General features: G+C 35.6%; 3 protein-coding genes across 11 annotated transcripts in view; 1 reads left to right on the forward strand and 2 right to left on the reverse strand.

The window, feature by feature from the left end:
• The window catches only part of kuz (zinc-dependent metalloprotease kuz), a 140,441-nt gene that overhangs the window by 50,314 nt on the left and 63,375 nt on the right, over positions 1 to 26,752 (forward strand). The window lies entirely within an intron of this gene.
• LOC26531819 (ficolin-1) lies at positions 19,021 to 20,198 on the reverse strand. Its single transcript, XM_015169927.3, has 3 exons — positions 19,441 to 20,198; positions 19,260 to 19,368; positions 19,021 to 19,187 (listed from the first exon to the last, which is right to left on the reverse strand). The coding sequence occupies exons 1-3, from the start codon at positions 20,138 to 20,140 to the stop codon at positions 19,082 to 19,084; spliced, it is 915 nt and encodes a 304-aa protein (XP_015025413.1). The 5' UTR covers positions 20,141 to 20,198; the 3' UTR covers positions 19,021 to 19,081.
• Positions 20,400 to 26,599, reverse strand: LOC116649764 (fibrinogen-like protein 1). Of its 5 annotated transcripts, none has more exons than XM_070209072.1 (4): positions 26,370 to 26,599; positions 22,748 to 23,587; positions 22,555 to 22,682; positions 20,400 to 20,712 (listed from the first exon to the last, which is right to left on the reverse strand). In XM_070209072.1, the coding sequence occupies exons 1-3, from the start codon at positions 26,528 to 26,530 to the stop codon at positions 22,559 to 22,561; spliced, it is 1,125 nt and encodes a 374-aa protein (XP_070065173.1). In that variant the 5' UTR covers positions 26,531 to 26,599; the 3' UTR covers positions 20,400 to 20,712; positions 22,555 to 22,558. The 5 variants fall into 5 exon arrangements, with proteins under 5 accessions (XP_070065173.1, XP_070065174.1, XP_032293871.1 ...); XM_070209073.1 differs by lacking the exon at positions 20,400 to 20,712 and adding an exon at positions 22,484 to 22,500; XM_032437980.2 differs by lacking the exons at positions 20,400 to 20,712; positions 26,370 to 26,599 and adding an exon at positions 23,655 to 24,001 and having other exon boundaries at positions 22,522 to 22,682; positions 22,748 to 23,592.

The following is a 26,752-nucleotide window of genomic DNA, read 5'->3' on the forward strand; positions in this document are numbered from 1 at the left end:
ACACTTTAAAGACCCTGGAAAGTAATCCGAGTCCCAGTTCCAGACGTCTTCGGAAGAGAAGCAAACAATTTTTCAAAGTTTTTGGCACTTGGCGCTACGATTCGTTGAACATATTATACTTTTGCAAGAGGTATAACAATTATGTCATCAAAATTGTAACGCATTAATGAAATCACATTAGGTACAAAACATAGTATTAAAATAATATTTAAACCAAGATATTTAAAGCGAACTAGGTTTCCATAAACGCAAAGCTTACTATATCATATAATTCCGATTTCAAGTAAGAAATAACAAAATATTTTATAAGACAGATAAACAATATAAGCATCGAAATTCTATTTAATATAGTTTTTGAAGAAGTGAAAGGTAATCAACATAGAAACAATATATTTATGTTTTCGAACCTTTTAAGCATGCTCAAGAGTATTTACTCTTCGCTATCCCAAAACTGGTACCTAAACCATTTTTATTTTCTTGATTTTCATTTTTGGCAAACAATCGACAGCAATTATGGCATAGGCTGGCTTTTGGCTCTCAGTCTGAGCCGGTCAGTCTGTGTTTTCCATTTTTCCCCATGTTAGGCTGACTCCAATTAACGTTCAAGCAAAGTAACACAAACGCTGCCTAATGATGCCATTGATGGTGGGACTTTGGTATATTGTGTATCTTTGCTAACCGCAAATTAATTGCCGCACTCACAATTTATTTTGTAATTGTGAAATTAATAAGTTTCGTGGCTCGTATTCTGACTGCCAAAATGTGGACGAGCCAAACTTTACGTGTGTGTGTACGTGTTTGTCTGGTGTACGAGTGTGTGTGTGCTCCCTCATAGCGTAATGAACAAATTTTTAATTGCTAGTGTCGTCATCGTTGGCATCGTCGCCAAAACTCCAACATTCCAACTCCACCATTGCCAACTTGCAGACGACAACGACAATTCCGACTGCATACTCATAGTTCTCAACTTTCAGACAGCGCTAGTAATACCTGTAGCATGGAGCATGCCGGAGTCATCAGCATAATGAAAAGTTTTCAACTGTTTGCTACGAACAATGGGCATGAAACGAAATAATATCATCAAATGTGGCATACAGAGTTTCAATTAGTCGCTTTTCTCTTAAGGGTATTTCCACAAACATTTCAGATATCTTTAAACGTCACAAAAACTATGATGCACTGAAATGGATCAACATTTTTCTAAAAAAATGGATATCGTAATGAATTCTTAAAAATACATTTTTTTTTTAATATCACTGGCTTATAGTCTTTGTACTAGCGTTGTATACGAATCGTTTATCCTCTTTGTACAATCCTAAAAGTTAGTAATGTGTTGTCATAGGAAATTTTATATTGATTATAATTGAAGGCCATAGTATAACTCTTGTAATTAAAAGTGTTTGTGTTTATTTCAAGATTCTCAACATAATTTGTGGTAAAGTCTAGCTACAGAAAAAGAAAACAAAAATTAAATAATTAATTTAAAAATAAACAAACTTGATATATGTGAACGTTTTTTTTATTTTTAAATATAACGAATATAGTTTAATATACCTTTTATAATAATAAAAAAAATTATATATAAATATTTCATTGTCAATATAAGAAAAAGTAAATAAAACTGGAAATATCTTAGCTCGAAAGCGGCACGCTCTTTAAGTCTTTTGTTTGGCTTTCGACAATTCAGTTTTAAAATGAAATAACATTGTATTTTGATAAATCGAGATGTTTAAATATTTTTATCGATAATAGAATTTTGAATGCAAGTATCTTCTTTTAAGAAAGACGATTCAAAATGTATTGAATCTTAACATTTTATAAAGATATATGTGTTTATTTTTCTGGCCCATTGTACTTTGAGTATTTTTTGTTTTGTTCTTCCAGCCAGTGCTCATTTCCGTTGCGCTTTACTTTGGCAATATGCTCATTATAAATGTGCTTTGTGTGAAGGCGACTCCTTCTCTGTGCAGCACCTGCCCCAACTTCGATATGTAAAACATTTTACTGAAGTCAGTCGCTCGCAAAAAGAACACAAAACTTTTTTAGCATTTGGTTTTTTGTTTTTTGTTTTTTTTTAATGCCTCACTCGCATTGTCTATTTTGCTATTCATTGTTGTTGTTGCGGATATGCCATGGATTTGTTCAACAGCTTCGACATGGGCATGGATGTGCATAGTTTGCCAGCTGTTTGTTGTTTTTGCTGTGTTTGTTGCTGTATTAACGCCGCCATTTGATAATGGGTTTCTCATTTATGTATGAGTAAGTTCTCTACTACCAGTTGAGATTGTGACTGGATCTGAGACGTGGAGCAGTTAATGCGCTCAGCCAAGCGCTGGAAACGTGCTAAACGCTCAGCCTCATTAACAATATAAAGTGAATTCTTGGAAAAACAAGCAACAATATCTTTGTTCCTAGTAGCTAGAAAATTTATGCTATTAGGTTATTCATTCTTTGCTGCTTTTCGCGAAATTAAAACTACACGTTTTTATTATTTTGTATATTGTTAAAGCTGCTCAACTCACGAAAAGCATTGATAAGCTTTGACTTTTAAACAATACAAAATTAATGTTATAGAAATATACTGAAAGTCGCGGTCAAAAATATTGAGCTAATAATAATACTGTTATCTAAATGCGTTGATCATTTTTATTAACACAATGATTATTGTGGCTTGAGTGCATATTATGTACTGGAAATAACCAAAAAGGTTTTCTTGGGTTGATTCGCAAACAGGTCTCAGTCAGTTTATAATTTTTAACGCTGCCAAACGGTTGCAAATCTCGAATTAGTCTACTGAAAATGGGAATATATTTTGAACTATTGGCAATTTTATTAATGCCCTTACTAGTTCAATCAAAGGAGTATCGACAAATGACTCGGTTGGTGGTCCAGGCCAGAGCCTACTGCTAAACCGCTTCTTTGCTACGCAGCCTCTTTACGAGCAAAGTAAGAACAATTTGCAGACTTAGAGAGTAAAATCAATAAGCAAAAGGCGATTGAATTTAATTTAAAGGAAACAATCAGGCAGAAGGACCTTCAACTGACCCAACAAATCGAATCGACCGCCGCGTATAAAAACATTGTTGCACTGTTAGAGAAACAACTCGTCTCAAATGGTGTTCTTATAAATAATCTGGAATCCAAAATTAAATCGGCAGATTCCCAAATCAATGAAAAAGATAAAGAACTAACAATACTTAAGAGAAAACTTGGAATTCAAATAGCACTTACTAAACTGTTTGAAGGATTTTACAAAGTAGAGCGTGCTGAGATTTAAGGAGATTTAAAGAAGTCCTTAGAACGAAACCCCTAAATTGCACTGCAATAATGATTAGTGTGAAATTCTAAACAACAAAGTAGATATATTTTATTACAATGTTTAACGTAAAGTAAACAAAATAAAATGTTACTTGATTATGCAAACAGATTTAATTTTATCTCTTTGCGGCAGAGCTTATGACGCATGCAAAAGTCAGGCAAATCATATTAGATAGCGGAGGCAAAGTTAATAAGAGTGTGTAAAGTGTAGAAGAATAATATTTTTGGTTAAATAATTGAATATCAAATATAAAACAACCTTTCCTATTGTTGAATTTTTAATTTTTTGCTTTTCAAAACTTAGCTACATTTATGAAAACCGATTCCTACGAACATTTTTCAGAGCTACAAAATAATAAATAACCCAAAAAAAAAAAAAAAAAAAAAATCATACAGAACACGCTGTCAAATATCAAATATGCAAATGATAGAAACCAAAAGGAAAAATCAATAGGATTGCCAGTGCATGTGAAAACTGGGTTATAGAATATGCTGATGTGGATATGCGTTGGTTCTTTGTAAGCTCTAGATAAATATAAATATGTTGCAGTTGTTGTTGTTGCCTCTAATATTGTTCAAAATGCAATGAAAAGTGCTCCTAAGCTATCTGCATTTTTAAGCAGTATATACATATTTAGTATATTGTTTGTGCCAAGATTTGCATAACGTACACAAAAATTCGGAACTTGCCCAGGTCCTCAGTGCTTCAATTCCTCTGGATGCATTTGTGTGCATGGCAATTACATTGTGCAATAGCTTGTAAGTTTCAAACAACAACTGCAGGTACGAGCACCTTTAACAATAGTTAATTAAAAACTAGCACAATTTTCACATATTTTTACTCATACGTAAAGTTTGCACGTACAACAAACAAATATGTTGTTTCTTGTAGTGCGTATAAACATGAGGCAAACAAACTATGTTCGGGGTATCGCAGCGTTGCCATACCATTTAAAGAGTATTATATTTTTACCAGTATTGAATCAACTGAATAATTAAAAGAAAAAACTAAGGAATAAAAATATATACTATACCTTGAAGATGACATAACTTTAAAAATTAAACATTATTTGTACCTATTATCCGAAATAAGTTATATTAAACTGGATATTATTAATCGACTTACAGTCGATTTAAGTTTTTGTTATTTTTTAGTTAGTTCTTACTGTCAGTATGCATAGCATAAAACAATTTGCTCTGACTGATTACAAGCGCTTCACTATTTATCTAGACACTGAGGCAAAGACTAGAAATTGTCAGCAAATCTGATAAGACAAAGCTGGAAGACTGACTGTGAGGCATGCAAATTAACAAGAGCAACGCTGTGTGCCTAATGATGCAACTAAAACCTCGACAGGCACACACACACACACACACACACACACACACCGACGCACACCCACACCTATACACACACAACCAATGATAGCTACAAAATAGTCCCAAAATGTCAATCGCATTAGCCTTTTGTCAATAGCACTTAAAAGAGTCAGCAACAGAACAACAACAACAACAACAACATATTGCATTGACAACAGCATTAGTCGCAGCAGCAGCAACAACAACAACAACAGCAGCAATAGCAACAACGTTTGTTGCCAACTTCCTGCAATTAGCATTTATTTCTATGACATTCGCTTAAATACATAGTTTTAAATTCTAATGCCCAACGCGCCGGGCTCATGTTGCCAAGTTGTCGTTTTTCGTTCGGTTGCCTGTCCTCCAGTGCAGTAAATGACATTATTAACCCAGTTTCCATTGCTTTAAGCTTAGAGCTCACACACGCAACCCCCTGGCACGCCCCTTACTTAACCATGTTGCGCTTCGACACCCACGTTGAAACAAAACACAACAATGCAAGCAAGAACGTACATTTTTTTTTTGCAACGAATTGCATATACACTGCGTTTAATGTACACAACAACGAACTGGTATTACCTGGCCTTGCTCGGACGCAACAATATATGTAAATGTGTACATTTAACCGGGCAATGTTTATTTTATTTATTTTTTTTTATGTAATTGGACGGACGGCTTATACTCATTGAAAATCTTATCCGCAGTGCTGCCAACTAGTGTTAAAATATGAGAAGGTTGTCAATGTATTTTCTTTACCGAGCAAATTTTATGAGAATAGATAGATAGAATTCTTTGTGCAGACAACTCATGTGGTCAGTGCTGTCAACTCGTACTGCTGTCTAGATATTTAATCAGAGCTTCCAACTGGAAGTTTGCAAGTTAAGCATCAGTACTGCTAACTAGTAATAAAATATGATCAAAGTGGTTGTCAAATGCAATTATAGTCTGTCCATATGCATTTTCTTTAGCTTTTTGCAGCCAACTTATAAAAACTGCCAACTTGCGACAGCTAATAAGTTGGCTTCTGACAACTTGCGTAAACAAAGAGCTCAGCTCATATACTCTTTAAACGAAAGTGTATAACAATAGAAGCAGCTTGTGCGATCTTTAGTTGTTTGTTTTTCGCTTCACATGCTTCTTATTATGCTGCTGCTTGTAGTTGGTTGCAGTTGTTGTTGCTGCTGCCGCTGGTGGTGGTGTTAAGCTGGCAACAACAACAGCAGCTAGACAACCCACCTAAGTGGTAAGAACTCAGACCCTCAATTCGACAGAAAGCTGCTTCACAGCACTTCAACAGTCAACGCCTTGTGTTGTAGTCAACGTTATTATCAAAAAAGAAAAAGTAACATACTTATAATAGAAAGAAAATATAAAAATAAAACAAATCTCTGCCGCATAAAGCTGATTCACAATTGGAGTAAAAATCTCGTTCGAGTATTTATTTACATTTATCTTCGCACTCTCCACCCAGATACCATAAAGTTCGCTTTATTTACGCATTGTTTATGTATTCAAAAATTATTTTTAGTTTATTTACTCGCTTTGTCGCATATTTCTACTGATAAGAGCTGTGCGTACAATCTTTTATGCAGAGGGTTATTTAATAAGCATGACTGTTAATAATGGAATATATTAAAAGAGGACTTAATTCTGTGTCTGACTTACAAAGCGTTAAACTTTTTATTGGTATAAGTTAATTTATTGCAGTGTTTAAAACCGCTTTTGGACTTGGAACAGCAAACACCCAAAACTTTTCTTAGTTTGCCTATACAATATCTTCCATATTCGCTTTTTGTTATATAATTCCTTTTTGTCTTAAGAGCACTTTTTACATCTATCTCTTTTTGCCGCCCTTTTATCCGATGTTCATGGTCATGAGAGTCAACGACTATTTTGCAGCAGATTCGTACTATTTGCTTTCATACAAACAATATATATTTCTAAGCATAGACTAATTCGAAGCCGATTTATCGTCATATTATAATGCCACACTCAAAGTACGTGCATTGCTTTAATTGACTTGAGGATCTATAAATAAATTTTTGTATATGATGTGATTGCAGACAATTAGCCTTTACAGTGCCGCCAGTACAACGTCCACTTTCATTAAATCCCCTGCCATTCCTTGAACAATGTAAAAGCTTTATTAAATAAATAAAGTAAATGCCCCAGTGATTAATTTACAACAAACTGGTGCAGCAACCGTGCTGAGCAAAATGACCACAGCGTCTTGTTCAGCCCCTCTGCTCCTCTTACGCTTGTTTCATATGCTTGCATCGCATGCTGTTTTTACCTTTTGCTGCGCTCCAGCATTTCCGTTTCCGTCGACTACGCTGACAATTTCTCTGCTGCTAGGGCGACCATTAAACGAGAGCTCCGAGCATCGTCAAACGGCTACTTACGATACCCTCGCCAGAGATGGCTTATGTAGATGGATGGTCTGATAGTTGGGGCTCGGTTCAGTTCGGTTCGCTTACTTCCGCAGCTCTTGTTGTCTTTGCGCGCCTGCTCATAAATCCAATTATAAGTTGCAAAGCGATGCTCCTGGTTACGTTCTGTCCTATTGCCATGAAAGATGTATACATAAGAGTGGCAGTTCGACTACGAGCACGGATAGAAACAACAACAGCTAGAAAGCTGGGTCAGCAATAACAAAGTAAAAACGATGACCAGGCTCAAATAAAAAGCGCTCGCTTATAGTTTATAAATAAACGAGTTATTTAAACTTAAAATTGAGAGTGCATATAAATGGGTATGGTACAAATTATCGTATTTACATTTATAATTCAAACTATGTAAAGTTGGCAACCCAGATATTTTACGTAACTAAAGTTCTCACAAGCCGTTCAATAAATAGAATGACAAAATGACAGCTTATAACAATTTTCTTATAAATGATTTCCCATCCTTTCTTTACAGGTAAATTTTAAATTTGGTAATATAGACTCATATTGCATTAATAATCATTTGGAATTCCAGAAGAACAACAGGCATAGTATATATTACTTTCTTTTAGATTTTCTAATAGTTTCTTGATTTTTTTTTATATATTTAAATGAAATGCAAATTGTAACAACATAAATCATTTAAATGCAATTATTAATTTTATTTTATAATAGTTATTTGCTTCATGTTAAAATAATATTTTGAAATATTTTTGTTATGGTTTTAGACCTTGCGTGTTTTTATCAATAACTGAAATAAACTGAAATTAAGTTATATTAAAATATGTTTCGGGCTAGGTTAGTATATTGTAGCTAGATGATTTTTAATAGAATTTGTGTCAAAAGAAACCTGACTTTCTTCTGGATTTTGTTGCTGATGGCACTTGGCAACACTCTGATTATCTGTGCAAAAAGCTTGTGCTTTAAAAATTAATTAAAAACTAATTTGTATATTATGTTAGCGCGGAGTCTGTTTGCCTTCGGCTGTTCCATAACTACTTTAAGTTGTAAGAAATAGTTGTTGGCCTGATTTGCAACAACAGCGACAGCATCTTGCATTTTGAGGAGCAGATTGCATTGCCACTTTTTGTGGCCATCAAGAGGAAAAGTTGTTGGACCAAAAATTGTGTGTGATTAGCGCAAGTGGCGTTACAGCCTCCAACAGCAATTGGCCTTAAATCAGACAAACTGGTGCAACAGAAGTTTAAAATGATTTTTTCTTCCGGGAAGGGTGGTGCGGGCACTACTTTTAATTACAAATCTCGTTCAGAAGTGGCTGCCACAACTGCCAGCAATTAATGTTGCACTTGAGCACTGCATAAACTTTTCAAGTGTTGCAAGGCAATTTTGCACTCGGCTTCATCTGCGGTCCGTTCATGGGGTCAAAGATGTGGCGGGTGTGTTAACATTGGTTACCAAGTTCAGCAAAGGTTAAGTTAAATTTTGCACAGGTTGTTAAGATTTAACCAAGTAATAGAACTATCTTCGCAACTGTCTGTGGAGATTCATTAAAAATGTACATTTAGTTTAGGCTTTTGATTAATAATTTCTGCTTGATATGAGCTGAGTGCATAAAAATTGTTTTTATAAAACAAGTTTGCTTTTTAATATTTTGTACCAAGCACTTAGTTAAAACAAAATCGTGGGAAGGTTTTTTAAGAAATATAAAAAAAATTATTAAAATACGAATAGTAAATTAATGAAATTAAATTAATTGAAATGACTTAAGTCTTTTTAGTTTTTGTCTGTAATTTCATTAAATACAATTTGAATTAAAAAAAACGTACACATATTTTTTTATTATTAACTACTTTTCTTATGGTAAATTTTTTTTTACTAATTATGTCAAACCGACACTCAATTAAATCAAAGTTAAGCACGTCTGATAAGGTGAACTAGATAAACATGATTTTATAAAACATAAAGCACAACTCATTGCTTGAAGTATTTAATTATTCCAAGTACTGAAACTAAAGAGTTCGACCTGCTGCTAATAACTATAATTTAATCACCTCTCCCACTAACCACTTTGCTTAAAATAAAACTCTATTTCTTTTATGTTCTTCATGTTAAAGCTATATTTAATTAATCTGCAAGCCCAGGCTTCTTTGAAATAATAAATAATGTATGCAGCCTTATCTACCTACAGCTGCCTCTTGATTAAGTTTTTATTAATAATTACATATTTTGTAGGCAGCCTTTAAAACGGAGTTGCTGATGTCATTGTCAGAACTTTGGGCCATTAGTTCTGTTTTCTTTGGGCGATGGTCTGCGCAGTCTTTATGATATTTCCATAAGCTTATTAGTTTTGAGCAAAAGTTTTCTTTTCTATAGTCAGCTGGAATTGCACTACCATAGAACTGGCCGTGTTTGTAGAAAGTGTTTATATATATATATATATACATTTGTATGGCCGACAGCCATCGAGGAGTCAGTAATCATTATTGTTGTCTCGTCAACAGTCGCCTTGTTGGGTACAAGGACAAAGTTTTGATCCCCCAGCCGTATGTTCATTCAAATTGTTTTGTATATCGTGGGCGCCGAGCTCGTGTTTTTGTTTGTTGTGCCAAAAGGTGGCAGCGTTGGTGGCGGCAATATGTTGAAACTATGTTGGCAGTGCAGCAACGAAAGTTTTTATCAACATTCATTCAACCCCAAAACCGCCCTCGCAATGACTAGAACCAGACCCATGACTCGGAGAAAGCTAACACAATAGTTTTGCCAGCCTGTTGTTAGTTTTTGGCCAAGTTGATGAAGTTTTGCTGCAATGAATCGAGTTCATGGCCCAAGTTCGCAGATGAGTTACTAATATGATAATAATATTTGCCATGAATTGCGCGCATGTTTTATTAAGAGGCAAAAACGAACAGTGAATGCTGCAAATTAAATCAAGTTGATTGAAACTTGACTCGCAAAACTTTTCCGATTGAGCACAGCCAGCCAGGACACACCCTAAGTGCATATGACAGAACGGTTTTTGGTTCACTCTAAAGTATTTTCCAATTAAAAAACTTTGACAGCTGCACCTTTTGTGAGTGCCAACGGAACAAATACGCGCAAAAGTTCTAATTAGACATTTTTCTGGAACATTTATAAAAGCATTTCCCTAAAGAGTTTTATGATGTGTAAAGGCCAACTTTTTTCCTTTAAAAATAATCTTAATATGAAATGGAAGTAGGAAAATAATATAGATGTGAAAAGCTTTAATAAATTCACATTTATATGAGTCTGCTTGTTATACAACATTTGTTCATGCATTCAAATCATGTTACCTCAGTTAAACTGTTGTGCTTTATCGCCAAGTAGATCCTTTTATGTTCTGTCCTATTCCTAGGTAAAATAATAATTGCAATGTGAGAATTATTGAAGCATTGAGAACAATAATGAAATAAATGTGCTCCCTACATAAAGCTTATATTGAATAATTAACTAAATTTTGTATTGCTTATATTCAATATTAACACCCCTAAAAATACATAAATGAATAAAGCTCAATAGCTCGCTCATGTATTTTACATTAATTAATTGTATATTTATTTGATTTAATTAAATTGCACTTCAAACTCTTTTGACACCTTTAACTGGTGCTTTAAATACCTATAATTTTTGCCTGGTCTGATTTGTGTGTAACGTTGTCTTTTGTGTAATTTATTGGATTTTGGCAAATATTTTGCTAGCGGCATTTCAGTGTCAGAAACTGCTAGACAAGCTAGATAATTTGATAAATGTAGATATATATGTAGATATTTATATACTATATACTAGCATATATTTAACTGCTCATGATGTAATGTTGTCATAAATAGTGCCTTCTTTGTGCTCTTCGTGTTCTTCTTGTTCTTGATACTCTCTGGTAACTGGTTTTCATATATTTATGCTACCAACTTTGGCGTCTTTGAGCTGCGTTTTTGGCCATTGTTTTCGTTGTTTGAACGGCGTTTTGGCCATGCGGCTGACAGCTGCCTGCCAATAGTTGATTTTCACAATATACGTTTTCCACTTGATTTTCCCCTTGGTTGGCTCAAGTTTGCCGAGTCGCTGGTTTTCTTTGTGCTAAAAGTCCTTTCCTTAACCCCACAACACTTCCCCAAACTTATCTGGCTGTCTGTTTGCTCGGCTGTTTGGATGGTTGAGGCGAAGACCGTTGGCTCCTTGGCTCGGCAGCTGCGCCAAAAATCAAACCAAATTTAATGTGTGCCAAAGTAACTGCATTTGCTTGATGGTGGCAGCATATCCTTGGCAAGGCGCTGGGTGCACTCGTTAAGGCAATTATATCATTGATAGTTATAACTATATTTAACTGAGTCACTTTTATTTGACCACCATATTTCCTGACAACTGACTTTTCAATTGGTTAAACATGTATCAATTGCAACTCGCATTGCAAGAAAAGCCAATCATAATAAACAAAGAAAATATGCTGGTTCCCATGTTTGTCCCTTAGCTACACTCGGTACATCTATTGATGGGTGAAGCATGATTCTGTGCTAGTTATATAAAACAAACATAAAAATTTGTTTGCCTTATACTTTACGTATTTATTCAAGTATTCTATTTGTATTGCAATTTTTCCATTTGATATCCAATTTTTCTACCTAAATAACTGGTTGAATTCTCTTGCATTTATGTTATTAAATTCGATTTTCAACAGTTTACGAATTCTTGATAATTGACACTCGTCCGACACTTGGCGTTAGAGCAGCGAAAATTTGCAATTCAAATATCTAATTTCCTTTAGCTTAGTTCAAAAAATAAGCCAATCCATGCTCGAATTGCAATTATATTCTTCAGAATTCATCGTTTATATATGTTATGTTTTTTTTTTTTGTAGAGCTCTGACTTGTGTTGCCTTCTATGCAATTCTCAGATGTCACATCGAACTGCGCACATAAACTAATTCAATTCTGTGGCAATAAAATATATTTCTTTAAATGCCATATGCATGATATTACCCAAATGGCAACCCAATATATATGTATGGATATATGCGGCATTGCCTGCCAATTGCTAAACTTTTGTCTTACATTTTCATTTTTAGCACATATACTCGGCTTGGTAAAGTTGTGTGTAAATATTGATTACGCGCATATCACGTACGCTACTTGAGCGCTAAGATTTTCGCCCAACCACCCCACAAACACATACTCCGAATCGAAGAAAGAAGTGCCCCCAAAGTGGTATAGAGTATGAGTATTCTACCTAGTGGCAACTTGAGCTTTGCTTGCTTGCGTGTGTATGGCTTCAGATATACATATGTGTGTGTATATGATTTGTGTGTGTTTGTGTGTGTGTGTGTGTCGTGCGGCACACGTCCTTGTGCTAGTTTCCAGAGCTGCCTTCGCTGCGATTGCTGCTGCCTCTGGTTGGTCCTTTCGCTGACGACTGCCTTTTTGGCTGGCTGCCTGGGAAATTGAAAGTCGCTTTGCCTCTGCCGCCGTGTGCAATAAGGTAGGTGGACGAGGTTTCAGTGTTTGGGCTTCTGCGAAAACATTTAACTTAACGTTGAAGCTTCAGGACACGTGCTGCAACCATCAATTGAGCTGTTGTTTGCCATTTATTTACCTAGGCTGTCGCTGTCATGTGTTAAGTGCTAATTGGGTTACCAGTACGCTACCAGCCCCTTAAAGCCAGCCCCAATACTAACGCCTACTGTCTTGTGCCTTCAGTTGATTTGGCCAATAATTGGCAATGTGCTTGGTCGACTCTAGCTGGTTGATTAATTTTTAAAATTACGTAATGGCTAATGCCGCTAATTATATCAAAGTGTAGTCAAGTCTTTTTTTCTACTACTACTAGCATGTGGCAAGCGGCATAAAGCGCCCTCTTGTTATTTTTATACTCTCGGTTGGGGGTGGAGCGTGGTGGCTAATTAAAGTTTTAAGTGCTTAGCCGAAAGAACGGGAGGCCAAGCTTCTGCAACAGCTGCCAGCTGTTGGCCCATTATTCTTAGCGTATAAGCACCAGAATTGTTAGCTTCCAAAAGCAGACAACGTAAATGTGTTTGCTTAAGATGTCAACTAATTGGGTTTCATTTTTCGTGAGCCGAAAAGTTGATGCTCCAGGCTCTCTTTTAGGGATTATCAACGTGCTATGATAGTTGGGCATTAAATTATTTTCTCCACACATAAAATATTACAAAATTTCATATGACATGATCTTATTCTTATTCATACTTTCATCTTTTATTAATTTATTATTTTTTAATTGAAAATTTCAAGGTGTATAAATTTCATAGCGCAGGCTAAAATTTCTTAAGAATACACAAATATTATAAGAATCTTGTTTATTTATTTTGAGCCACAACATTTTATATCAATATGTTTTCCACGTTCAGTAATTGAAGTATTCAGCTATGGTATTTTGTATGGAATGCGGAATGTGCATCGACAAAGTTATCTCAGCTAAATGTAAGACAAAGCAACAAATTAGCTAAACATTCGATTTATAGACGTTAATTTCACTACTAACAACTGAAAGGCAACACCTTTCACCCATACAATCGCATACTCGCTGTTAGCTAAAGAAGCTGCTTAGTCAACAATTTTCTTTGAAGCTCACTTGCAGTTGCGCTGGCATTAAACTATTGCCATCTCCATATTGTTGGTTTTGTTGGCTTTTCCAGGCAACTTGAGGCGTGCTGTTCAGCGACTTCATGCTCTTCATGCCCCTGTGTGCTCCGCCCCTTGTTGTTGCCCTGCCATTTGTAGGCAGCCTTTTGGCTTTTGGCCAGGCCAGGCGCTGAATGCGCGCTGGCCTTTATCTGCCTTGCATATCAAATGGTGCGCTGCTGCTGCTGACGACAGCCGTCGCCAGCAACAAGGACTAGTGACAGGACAGCACTTTATGGCATTTCTTTGGCAACATCTTGATAATGACCAGTGACCTCAATACCAATACGAGCAGCAGGCAAACAGGAGCAACACATGCGCATCCTCTAACACACTTTCACTTCCTGCCTGCCCGGCGAGACGCCTCCACGCAACTGTGTTAAACATTCTCTTGGCAACACTTTCTCTAGAGGGAAGGCGGGGGAAAGCAAAGAAGTGCGGTATGGTGTGGTATGTGGTGTTTGGGTTTTGCTTTTAATGTACATTTTTTCACACTAAACACGTGCATAAATCATGAGGCCCGTGCGCTCAACTTTTGCTCAAGGCTAAGTCCCAGCGTTGCCTGCAGATTTGCTGGCTTTTCGTCTTCGTTTGCCCCCACTCCGCCAGTTACTCCATAATGTCACTAGGCACATTGAGGGCAGCTCGACTTTGCCTTCTATGCAAAATGCATTAAATAATAATACATAATGCAGCTTGCTGGCAACATGCAGCAGGGAGCATGCCGCATGCCGCATGCAGCATGCAGCAGCTGCTGTTGCAGCAGGACACTTGTCCTGATTATGGCTTGTGCCACTGTGTAAAGTGTCGACCTAAAGCAGCCAGAGTCGCCTTGTTGGTGGTTGCAACAGCAGCTGTTGCAATGTTACAGTTGCATTTGCATTTGCATTTCTCTTTCTCTCGCTCTCACTCTATCCCCCTCTCTTTTTTTGTTGTTGTTGCTGTGTGCTTCTTGTCTGTTTGTCCTGGCAAACATTTGTTTTGACTGCTGCGACACGGGACGAAATGGGCTGTGTATGTTGTATATGGCCAACACCAGGGCTTGGCATTAAAATTTATGTCGTGGCTGAGACATTAAATTTTGTCATAGATTTTGTCAGCCTCGTCCTCTCTGTCTCCCTGAGCCCTTGCCCCCTATTAACTGCTGCTGTTGATGTGTTTATCATTATATCTATGCGAAAATGTTGTTGTTAATTAGCTCACAGTTTGTGCGACTGGATTGAGAATTCCGCCGATGGGCGTGACTCTATTAAATGTGCTTAAGGAAATTAGACATTAAATTCTTATGGCTATGGCCATGCCAGTGCAATTGTTGCTACTATACAGAGGTCACTCAATAAATGGAACGCTACAAAGAAAAAACACCTTTTTCTTAGTGAAATAGGTCTGCCAACATCAGGCAACTATTATGTGCGATTTTTGAATAATTCATATTCCAACATGTTGTTTCGTACGACAGTACAACTCGATATTGCTGAGCCTAAAATATTTATTAAATCAGAATCTTAATCTTGAATTGAAAATGAAGTCCAAAAATAAGTTTTGATTCTGATTTTCATTCAGGAGGGTTGAATTCTGTTTTGCCTCTAACCGATTTTTCGCCAATTTTCCACAATTACGGGTGGAATTTGTTAATACCGCGTTTTAGTGGGCACCTTTATCACATAAGCTAAATGCAGTAAAAAGTTCAGCTTCCTAGCTAAAATACATTCATTATTTATGATTTAAGAAGAGTTTTGAAAATGATCAAAATTCAATGCCACCAAATATCATTCACAATTAAAATGATTATATTTAAAACGTCTTAAGCCCGAAAATGGACAATTCTTGTTTCTTAAAATTTTAATTTCTAGAGGAGCGACAACTGTATCAAAATTCATGTAGTTAGCTTTTGCCCTATGCCCTTTGTGACATTAGGGTTGTGCTGGCATTTAAATCATTCTGCCAATTGACTTATTTGGTAACGTTAGTTGCTTGTTTGGGGATTGGTGGTTGGACTTAGTGTTACCACTGCTCCCACCCTTTGGGCCAACTTTAGGCATAATTCTTTCCACAACTGGCAGCTGGCAGTTTCTCAATGCTGCACATTCACGCCCAAAAGCTGGCAATAAAATGCCAGCGCCAAAGGGGCAATGCGGGCCACGCCCACACGAGAGCAGCCTTTCAATTTCAGTTTGGAACACATTTTTGCATGGCAAGGAGAATGGCAATAAGAAACGATAGTGTGTGCACAGGGTGGCCGGGATCGGGAAATGCAAATGGAATGGGGCACTGCAATGACGAAACTCTGCAATTGTTTGCACTTGCTCCATATTCGTTATTTATACCCTTCTAGAGGGTATTTGTAGTTTGTAAGCCCGCTTAGTATAATTATATATATATATTCTTCATCCGTATTAAAATGCAATCATTTTGCCACAAAAATAAGTTATTAAATTACAATTCCGTGTTGTTTTACGTTTGGCATAGACGTATATGGTATGCAAGGGTATTTCATCATCGGCTTTCCGATCAGGACAGGTTCTTCTTATTTTTGCGTTTGCCTTTTACGCCTTTGGGAGGCAACTGCTGCAATTTGCGCGCCCGGCCTTTGTCCAACGAAAAAATAGCACAATTCACCCCTATGTTGGAAGGAGCGTGCGGGGGTTGTGCCTGTGCCTTGTGGTGCATTTAGTGCAAAATTTGCACTCTTCTTTGGGCTCAAGCTCATATATTACTTATTTACACGCCCGACCTTTAAACAAATTGCATAAACATTCGTTACCTAACTGAAGCAGCTTTTATGCCGTTCTACACACATTTATTTATTTATTTTATTTGTGTGTGTGTGCGACCTAGGCTGGTCTGAAAAAATTGCATTTTTATAGCCGCGCTCTGCTTTTACGTTCTTAAGTCCATTTTATACCTGTTGTTTATTTATGACTGTTTTTGGCGCCCCAGTCCCCATTTTAGCCATTGGCTTGGCTATATTTGTTTCCCTTGCTTTTGTTTTCACTATAATTTGTTTTATTTTAATTTTTCATGCCAGGCTTTGCGCTGAAAATGAATATTTGGGTATTGGCCTAGATAATAACGTATGTCAGATAAATGTAGCTTCCTATTGAATAACTATTTTTTTTACCTCTAACATGTAAAATAAAATGGGTCTAAATTGTTCAAATTATATTTATATATAAATAAAGTGTGCTGGAATAAATATATTAAAATGTATAAATACAACAGCAAACAAGACAACTTATAAGAAGAACAACAAACATCAATTAAATGTATACGTTCGTAATTAAATGTATACGTTCTGATTCTGATTATAAACTTATAATCACACCCATAGAGCCTAACGAAATATGTATTTATTTCAAATAGAACTTAATAAATTATGATATTGCATTAATATGTTAAACTAATATTCACATATTTATTTCGGTTTCTTAATAGGTAAGCTTTTCGATCCTTACTGGCATACAAATTGGTTATAATCTTGCAAAATAGCGTATGGTGAATACAAACATTTGATTTTTACGAAAATGTCAGAATTAGTGTTTAGTTTTGTAATGTTCATGCTAAAACTCATGAATTAAAGCTCATTTAAAGCTGAGAGTTAATCTCAGCTCAAGGAAATCATCTAATTATTTTTCGATAAACCTTTTATTGTTGACAAAGTCTTAAAATAAATTCAAGATATATGGAAAACTATTTAAAACAAAGCGAATTGCTTCCGCAAAAGCTCTCAATGTTTAAAGTAACCCTTGAGGCCCTCAGAGAGGGAATAAGGAACGCCGGGCTTGCGGTCTGATCGATGGCCAAAAGCCATTCATTTAAAGGACATCATAATCAAGTCCCAAAAGACAAACGGGCGGGCAAACAGCAATCTGTCAGGGTATACAAATACATACGAGCAAAAATTATTATTTAATTACTCACACCGACTTTTGCAGATGCTGTGTGGCAATTAAATCAATATAAAAGAGCTACAAAATGAATGCATAAATAATTGATTTCATTTTCCATGCTTGTCTCAAAGTACAGAGAAAGAGGGTCGAATCCTGCCTGGGGTTTGGTTTCGCTAGTATGTTATTTATTATACAAAAATTGTGTGTTTAACTTTTTGATATGCACACAGCTCTCTGAATTGCACATCTTCCCAGCCTTAAAAAGGCTCATCTGTTCAACCAAACTATTGTTAATCGGAGATCATACGAATTTTTGATTATGTTAACTAGATTCTCCATTCAGATAGTATATTTCATAATAATAAAACATGCTATTTAATTGAATAAGCCCAAAGAAAAATAAATAATGTTTACTACATTTCCAATTTCATAGTAAACTTTCGAAATCAGATCTTATTAACTATGATCTGCTTTAAATTCCCCACGATCGAGACAGGGGGATAGCAAATGAGGGAGACATGTTTATAAATAAATAATTTAAAAAACCGTGAATATTTGCTCCAAATGACCAACGAAATTTATGCTTTTAAATATTTATATTTAATTTGATACACAATACACAATATATACTGATTCAGCGTAATAATTGTGTAGATTATATAACAAAATCAAGTTGTTTTCTGCATTTGCATAGCTTTTTAATTTTTTAAATCTTTTGAGCGCTAGCTTAATTAAAAAAAGAGTTTTGAATTTTCATATATATATTTGATTGCTTATATTATCTCACAATAATTTTTTACATCGCATTTCACTCTGTAATTTGCTTGATGCCAAGCCCCGGGCATAGCATACAAATATTGCAAATATAAATTACAAATTTATGTGTTAAATTTCGACGCGGCTTTGTTGCTGCCAGTGGCATCCATTTTCACATTATGAATTTATGTGCAGTCTTGGAAACAAAAAAAAAAACACATTCCTCATATACAAATTTATATTGATGTGTGCATATGTATTTGTATGCATTTAACATTTTCAGGGCAGTTGTGCCCTCAAAACCAGCAAATGTGTGAGTGAGTGTGTATGTATGTGTGAGCTTATGGCATAAATTGTAAATAGGAATATGAAACGACGCAATGAGATCCAATATGAAATATACTCGGACTTATAGTCTGACACTGGCACGGTCTGTCGCTAGGGCTAGCTGACTGTGCCTCAGCTCATTCCCTACACTATGTGACTGGCGTGTGTAAAGAGGGAGTGTAGGGCAGGCTTGAATGTGTTCCCTGCTGCGGCTCGTTTGTCTGTCACGCAGTATGACACTTGTGCTCGAATGCAGCTGCACAGCTACACTGCTGCAGGGTTGTTTATAAAATGCTCTATGTTAATAAAATAAAATAGTTTAATAATAATCGTTTATTTAAATGATTTTTGAACAATTTTGCCAAATTTAAGATCTTATCTAATTTTCTGTCGGCCGAATCATCATTTGAACAAATTTAAGTGAAATTGAATTCCATTTTATACCAGACTGATCTTTATTAGTAGTATATAATCCATTCAGATTACTATAAATTAAAAAAAAAAAAAGTATGTAAATGATGTATTGGAAAATTATTAAATATATGAGAAAAGCTCACCAATGAGAGCAATTATGATACCACCAGCCCGATTTGTGGAGCATAGCGCACTCGTTATCCATGTCTGCAGTTGAGAATATGGTGTTGTTGTGTTTGGTCAACCAATCGCCTGCATTACCAGAATATTCTCCAAGAATTCTTAGCATATATGATGTAGCCTCGTCAGCTATCAGAAACTCACTGTATCGGGCAAAACGATGTTGATTTTCAAAATCCTCAAGATGTATATATAACTCGTGTTTCTGTGACTTGGTCATTAAATGCAGTTTCTCAAGACCGATAAAAAACTCTCCATCCAGATTACCAAATCCCTGACGATATTCTGCCGAGTTTCTGTTAAAATTAACGCTTCCATCCTGTCGCCTCTGTATGACTGTCCAACCGGAACCAGCCAAAGTGGAGTCACAGGGCACCAGAAATGAGTCGATGCCAGGCACTTCTATCTCGTAAATTTCGGTCAATTTACCAATACAATTTGACTTAAAGGATTTTTTCACTTTATTTGCATCGCTTAACAAAACTCTAGACAGCATTTGATCAATTATCATTTCTTTAGCCTTGTTGTTTATTTCACAGACACTTAAATTGGCTTCCATCGCTCCTAATAGCTTCTGATATGTTATTATCATTTCCTCTTGCTCTATAATCTGCTGGTGTAAACCTTGTATGTTCATTGTTTGTTCAAGTGTGGGCTTTATTTTATGCACAAAATATGCTGACCAGTTTTCTTCCATTTCTTTGATAAAATCTTCCCTAGATTTTATCTTTGGCATATTGGGAACTTCACTCTCTGGCTCCTCCTGTTTTTTTTGATGATTTTCTGACTCTAATATCCAAATGACTACGCACACTATTAAAATAAATTGCAATTTTGAACTCATGGTTATTGAAAATACCCGATTACAATCATCACACAGTCAAGTTCAACAGAAGACTGAATCTGTTTGAGCGCGAACCGGCCATGAAGCTTTGTGTTTATACTCATGTGTACATGTATAAAAGCTGCTCAAATTGCAGCTGTTGCTTCTCTAATAAATATTTAAATGCTAACTGATATGAGTAATTTTATATTTTTCTTTAGCTATCGCACGTACGTTATTTTAAAGGAGGAAAGTAATTGCTTACAATTTTTATTATTCCCATAATATATACGAGTTTGCCTGCTATGTACATGATTACAAAAGGTCTCTCATTCGAACGATGGTCTGAAGTATATACTCTTCATATTTCGGCGAGTGACGATCCTACGGGCGCCGCTTGGATCTTGGCCATGAAGTGGCAGATCCTATTTCAAATACCCATATAGAAGTCCCATTTGTGTGTATGCATTTATATGTTTCATATATGTATATGCAATGTTGATATGTATGCGTGTGCATGATTACATTACCGTACAAAAAATATTGATATTGTTTGCTTTCGGTCGAATCATCACGAAGTTGGTTTAACTGAGCTGCAAGTAAAATATTGAAATTAATGATAAACATAAACAGAATATATATTTAACTACTTAAATTAATTTCAAATGGGCTGATACGTGTGCGATGCTCTGCATTTTCAATTTCATGGCTTAAGTGAACACAATGTATAAAGTAAGACAGGATGATTTGTGTCCTGAAAATGATTTAAAATAATTTTCAAAGATGAAGGTAGTTTAGTTTAATTAAAGAAAAAAGAGTCAAACAAGTTTGTTGATACACTTTCAATTGCCATAATTTACTATTAAATTAGTTACTTTGTCTGCCGTGAGGAGCACCTACTTTAAACAGAAATTATCACATCATTAATGCATAAGTTTTGCCCCACTGTGCCATTGAACTCAGCTCTTGTGCGGCTTTCTTTATTTGTTTACCCAACTTGTGTGACGGGGAGCAGCCAACCCAAGATGCTACCCAACAATTACATTGCCGGCACAATTTATTCATGTTTTGCAACCTTTCTTTGGGCATTAGACAGTAGCTATTGTTTTCAATGGAGCGACAATGGCGCCGGCTCATTGAGTCAGTGAGTCAGTCGACTCCGGGAATCAGCTGCACATGTTTGGGGTCTGGCTTTTGGCTTGCTTGACAACCGCAGGCTCAGCTCCTGCGGTTTCCATTTTCATCATCATAAAGTCCGTTGAAAGGAAATCGATATGGGTAACTTAATCATGAAATGAAGTAGACGTCAAGTTGTCTTATATTTTCCAATTTCATGCTACTTCCTAATACGCTCTCAATCGAGCTTTTTGACTGTCTGATGTTGTATGTAATATTTGTTTTCTTTTGTATTTTTTGCGACTTCGCTGTATATTGGAGTAATTAATTTTTGTGAAAACTAAGAATGAAGTGAATTTTAAAGGAATTTTATTGTGAATGTGAGATCAGTTCTATTATTCTTTTTATTCAAATTATTATTATTATAATATAATTATTAAATTTTTTTTGACTCTGTTCATTTTCAATTCTTTGCTATAATAATTCGAATATTTAAAATAATTATATAAAAATAAAAAAAATAGAAAAATATTAGAAATTGTATTGCAAACTTCAATTTTCTTTCAAATATTTGAATACTAAAAAAAGTTTCGTTCTGTACTGTTTAGTATAGTGTCTAGGGTATCAATTACAAGGAACACTGCTCTTTGCTTTGCCAATGACGTTGTTGTTGATGTAGTTGTCGTCTCATCGCCTCCATGTGGGTGCTGGTGTTCGTGCGTCGCCAACTACTTTTCCACTTGGGGCTTTGTTTACCTATGAGCGGTAGTTCGAATGCAAGCGGTAGTATGGAGCGGGTTAAACTTGTTCCTTGGTTTTGTTTGTTTTCATTTCTAAGTTGGGTTACTTGTTTTCTAAAAAAAAAAAGTCTTTCCATACGCTTTGGCTTATGGCTGCCTTCAATCACTTGCCCTAGCCCTAACTATTCCTCCTGCTTTTCCTTTGCTGCAACCAATTTCATTTCATTTCCGTTGCGACTCCATTGAAGTTTCGACTTACTTTACACATTTAGCTGGAATGCAGGTCAGTGCTGTGCACTTTTATATTAATTGTATGACTCTGTGCTCAAACGCCCGATTCGAGCTCCTTGGTAAACCAACAACAATCGTGGCATGCACTCGCAGTCATTCGCCGTGGCATTCTGAGCAGGTAGCTGCACTCAAGGCTTATTGTTTCGTTATGCAAATATCTATCAAAGTTCCTTTGCCGCTGCAAATGGTTAAAAGCGTTGCCAGTACACAACCCACGTGATGCGAAAGGAATAACTTTTCTTAATACATAGTACATATCTATATTTTAGAACAATAATTGTTGCCAACCTTATCAATTCATTTTTGGTCTTATCATCATTTGAACAAATTTCAGAGATTTATAATGCCATGTATTCCACTTAATTCCAGGTTGAGATAAATGAACTGCGTTTGTAGTGAATAGTCCATTTAGATTACTGAAAATGAGAACATTGAAATATTATTACTATATTTTTATCCATTATTAATTTAAAATACTTACGTAACATAACAGTCGTCAAACCACCAGCCAGATTCCCATTTTGAAGCGCAATTTTTCATGTTGTTGTCATTATCCGAATCAAAAGTTGTGAACTTCATGTTTCTTTGCCATTTCATTGCATCGCCAGCGTCTCCAGAATATGAACCGAGCGAGATTAATTTAAAACCAGTTTCCTCGCTGCCTATCATAAACCGACTGTATCGAGCATAACGTTGTTCATTTTCAAAGTCCTCTAGGTATATATATAGCTCGTGTGTTTGCGACTTGGTAAGAAGGTGCAGCTTCTCAAGTCCAATGAAAAACTCCCCATGCATATCACCAAATCCGTGACGATAATTGTCCCAGTTTCTGTTGAAATTAACGCTTCCATCCTGCCGCCTTTGTATGACAGTCCAACCGGAGCCGGCCAAACTCGAGTCACAGGGCACCAGAAATGAGTCGATGCCAGGCACTTTTATCTCGTAAATATCGGTTAATTTGCCTATACAGCTCGATGATTGTGATTCTTTCAAATTTACTTTATACTCAGCCAGTTTCTCTTTCAGTTGAGTGTTTAGCTTAGTTAAGTTATTAATTTCCAACCGTAGTTTATCGATAAACGTATCCAGCGACTCAATCGTATGGTCTCTAGATCGAGTCACGTTCTCGCACCATTCGGTCCTGAGAAGCTGTTGCGCTAACTGAAACTCGATATGCTTAACCGTTTGCTCGCAAACTCCAACTCTTATTTTCATATTTGAATATTTCTCCCACAGTTCTTCTGCTTTTGTTTGTGTACGAGCTCTCAAGTACGGGTTATACCGTACCCAGACAGTATGTTGCGTATTTTTGTTCCAGTAGCTTTTCTTAAAAGAAAAAAATTCGTTATGTCACTTATATTCGATGAAACTAAATTATTTTGTTGTACTTCATTGTCAACCGTAGATGAATTAGTTTCACTATCCGATCTCTTGAGAATAGCAATGACTAATAAAAAGCCGTAGCTTAATAAGTTTTTCATTTCCGCAAAAAATATATTTTAACCGTCAACTCTTGACTTCAAACTGAATTTAACTTGGCTGAAAGTTGGCAACGAATCCCGATTTAGATTTTTTAATATACAAACAGATGATATTTTTTCCAATTTCACGCACCTGTTAATGTATACACTTGTGATTTGATAATTTTCTTAAAAGTCTGCAGTCTGACGTAATTTTAGTGGCCAATTTTCTACACTTTACATTCAAAAAAATATCGTCCATATTGGATAAGCTTATTATTCCAATATATGTAATATTTATTATACATTTATATTTATAGGTATAACGTTTAGTGTTTTAATATACACATATTTACATTATTTTTCGATGCAAATAATAAAGATCCAAAAATCCAAAAAATTATGAAAAAAAAAAACCATTTAAAATTCAACAAATATAAGATTAAAATTACATACATTTATGTTAATAAATAAATAATTTATGCTCAATGTATTTGTAATTATCTTCGGCTTAGTTGATGCTGGCTATACAAAACATCGAGTATATTGCGAGTATATTGTGAAAATACTTATAAACAGATATTAAACAAGAATATCTTGTTATCAAAAGTCTCCATTCCATGGATAGAAATATAGGAATATAGGGTAAATAAATACATTTTACAAAGCCTACTTTTTGGAGGCCTTAAATGTGGCTGTCAACGTGAACAAAATTACGCAAACGTGGTTGAATTTTATTTAACATATCATGTAACACCACGAAATGACCCACATGGAATGCCGTTTCGCAGTTGTCCTAGAAAAAATGCCCTTCAATTATTTGCAGCATTTTTTTCCCCCACAGCTCTGACAAGGCACTATTTTGAACATTGGGCGAGGCTGTAAGGAAACGAAACAAACACAAAAAAAAATGTATTAAATATTTTATGTTATTTAAAGTTCATTAAAAATGGATGTTCAGCGTAAAAGAGATTGACAGATGGGAAGAGGAGGCAGAGACTGCAACATTTATATAACTGCTCCCATTATTTTCGTAGGTTTATTTTATTTTATTTAGTTATTTTGTTTTTTACTTTTATTTATGCGTTTGCAATATTTCAGTTTCAGCTAGCCGCAAGTCCGGCAAGCAATTAGCAAAGTTTTACAGTTCAATTGTGCGGCAGATTTTTGCAATCGTTTTGACAGTTTGGCAACGCGCTTGAATTGTCATCAGCAACCCACAGAACTCCCTCCTGGCCAACAACAACAACAACAACGACAACAAACATATAAATTAACTTTTAGTGTACAGCTGTTGATACTTTTTGATCACACTATCACTGCACAAAATTGGGAGTTGCTTTACAAATACACGAGTGCACAGCAATGCAAATGCGAGCCATGTGTAGACATGTTTTTTGAATTTTGAATGCAGTTGACAACTCTATTTCAGACAATCACGTCAGACGAAAATCCACCCAATGCGTGTGACAACTTTTCTTATTTTCTGTATGCATACATATCTCTCTATGTGTGTGTGAGTGTGGAACTTTTCCACTTGGTTATTTGGCAAGTGGGTGTAATGGGCTTGTTTCTTATTATTAAACAAGTTATTTAAATTTTCTATTCAGAAGAAGTGTATTGAAAAAGTACAGTAACAGCAACGGTAGCAGTTGAATTGGCTCAACACTAAGAAACATTTACAGCTGTAGTAATAATAATATCAACCTGAGCAGTAGCAATATAAGTGAATATAGTTCAGTGATAAGAGGAAAAGAATATTAAAATAGCTAACATTCGATAACTTACCAACAGGGACTGTAAGCTTAACAGAACAATTGCATTAAAACATAAAAGTCAATCTAACAGAATTTAACTAAAGTCGTAATACCAAAGCATGAATAAAAAAATATAATTTATACTATAAAATATGATTTTCACAGAAAGTTGATTTCAATCCTTCCGGATTGTAAAAATCTAAAGAGCATAGCGCACTCGTTATCCATGTCTGCAGTTGAGAATATGGTGTTGTTGTGTTTGGTCAACCAATCGCCTGCATTACCAGAATATTCTCCAAGAATTCTTAGCATATATGATGTAGCCTCGTCAGCTATCAGAAACTCACTGTATCGGGCAAAACGATGTTGATTTTCAAAATCCTCAAGATGTATATATAACTCGTGTTTCTGTGACTTGGTCATTAAATGCAGTTTCTCAAGACCGATAAAAAACTCTCCATCCAGATTACCAAATCCCTGACGATATTCTGCCGAGTTTCTGTTAAAATTAACGCTTCCATCCTGTCGCCTCTGTATGACTGTCCAACCGGAACCAGCCAAAGTGGAGTCACAGGGCACCAGAAATGAGTCGATGCCAGGCACTTCTATCTCGTAAATTTCGGTCAATTTACCAATACAATTTGACTTAAAGGATTTTTTCACTTTATTTGCATCGCTTAACAAAACTCTAGACAGCATTTGATCAATTATCATTTCTTTAGCCTTGTTGTTTATTTCACAGACACTTAAATTGGCTTCCATCGCTCCTAATAGCTTCTGATATGTTATTATCATTTCCTCTTGCTCTATAATCTGCTGGTGTAAACCTTGTATGTTCATTGTTTGTTCAAGTGTGGGCTTTATTTTATGCACAAAATATGCTGACCAGTTTTCTTCCATTTCTTTGATAAAATCTTCCCTAGATTTTATCTTTGGCATATTGGGAACTTCACTCTCTGGCTCCTCCTGTTTTTTTTGATGATTTTCTGACTCTAATATCCAAATGACTACGCACACTATTAAAATAAATTGCAATTTTGAACTCATGGTTATTGAAAATACCCGATTACAATCATCACACAGTCAAGTTCAACAGAAGACTGAATCTGTTTGAGCGCGAACCGGCCATGAAGCTTTGTGTTTATACTCATGTGTACATGTATAAAAGCTGCTCAAATTGCAGCTGTTGCTTCTCTAATAAATATTTAAATGCTAACTGATATGAGTAATTTTATATTTTTCTTTAGCTATCGCACGTACGTTATTTTA

The sequence above is a fragment of the Drosophila virilis genome, chromosome 4 (assembly GCF_030788295.1).
Source record: "Drosophila virilis strain 15010-1051.87 chromosome 4, Dvir_AGI_RSII-ME, whole genome shotgun sequence".
Taxonomy (NCBI): domain Eukaryota; kingdom Metazoa; phylum Arthropoda; class Insecta; order Diptera; family Drosophilidae; genus Drosophila; species Drosophila virilis.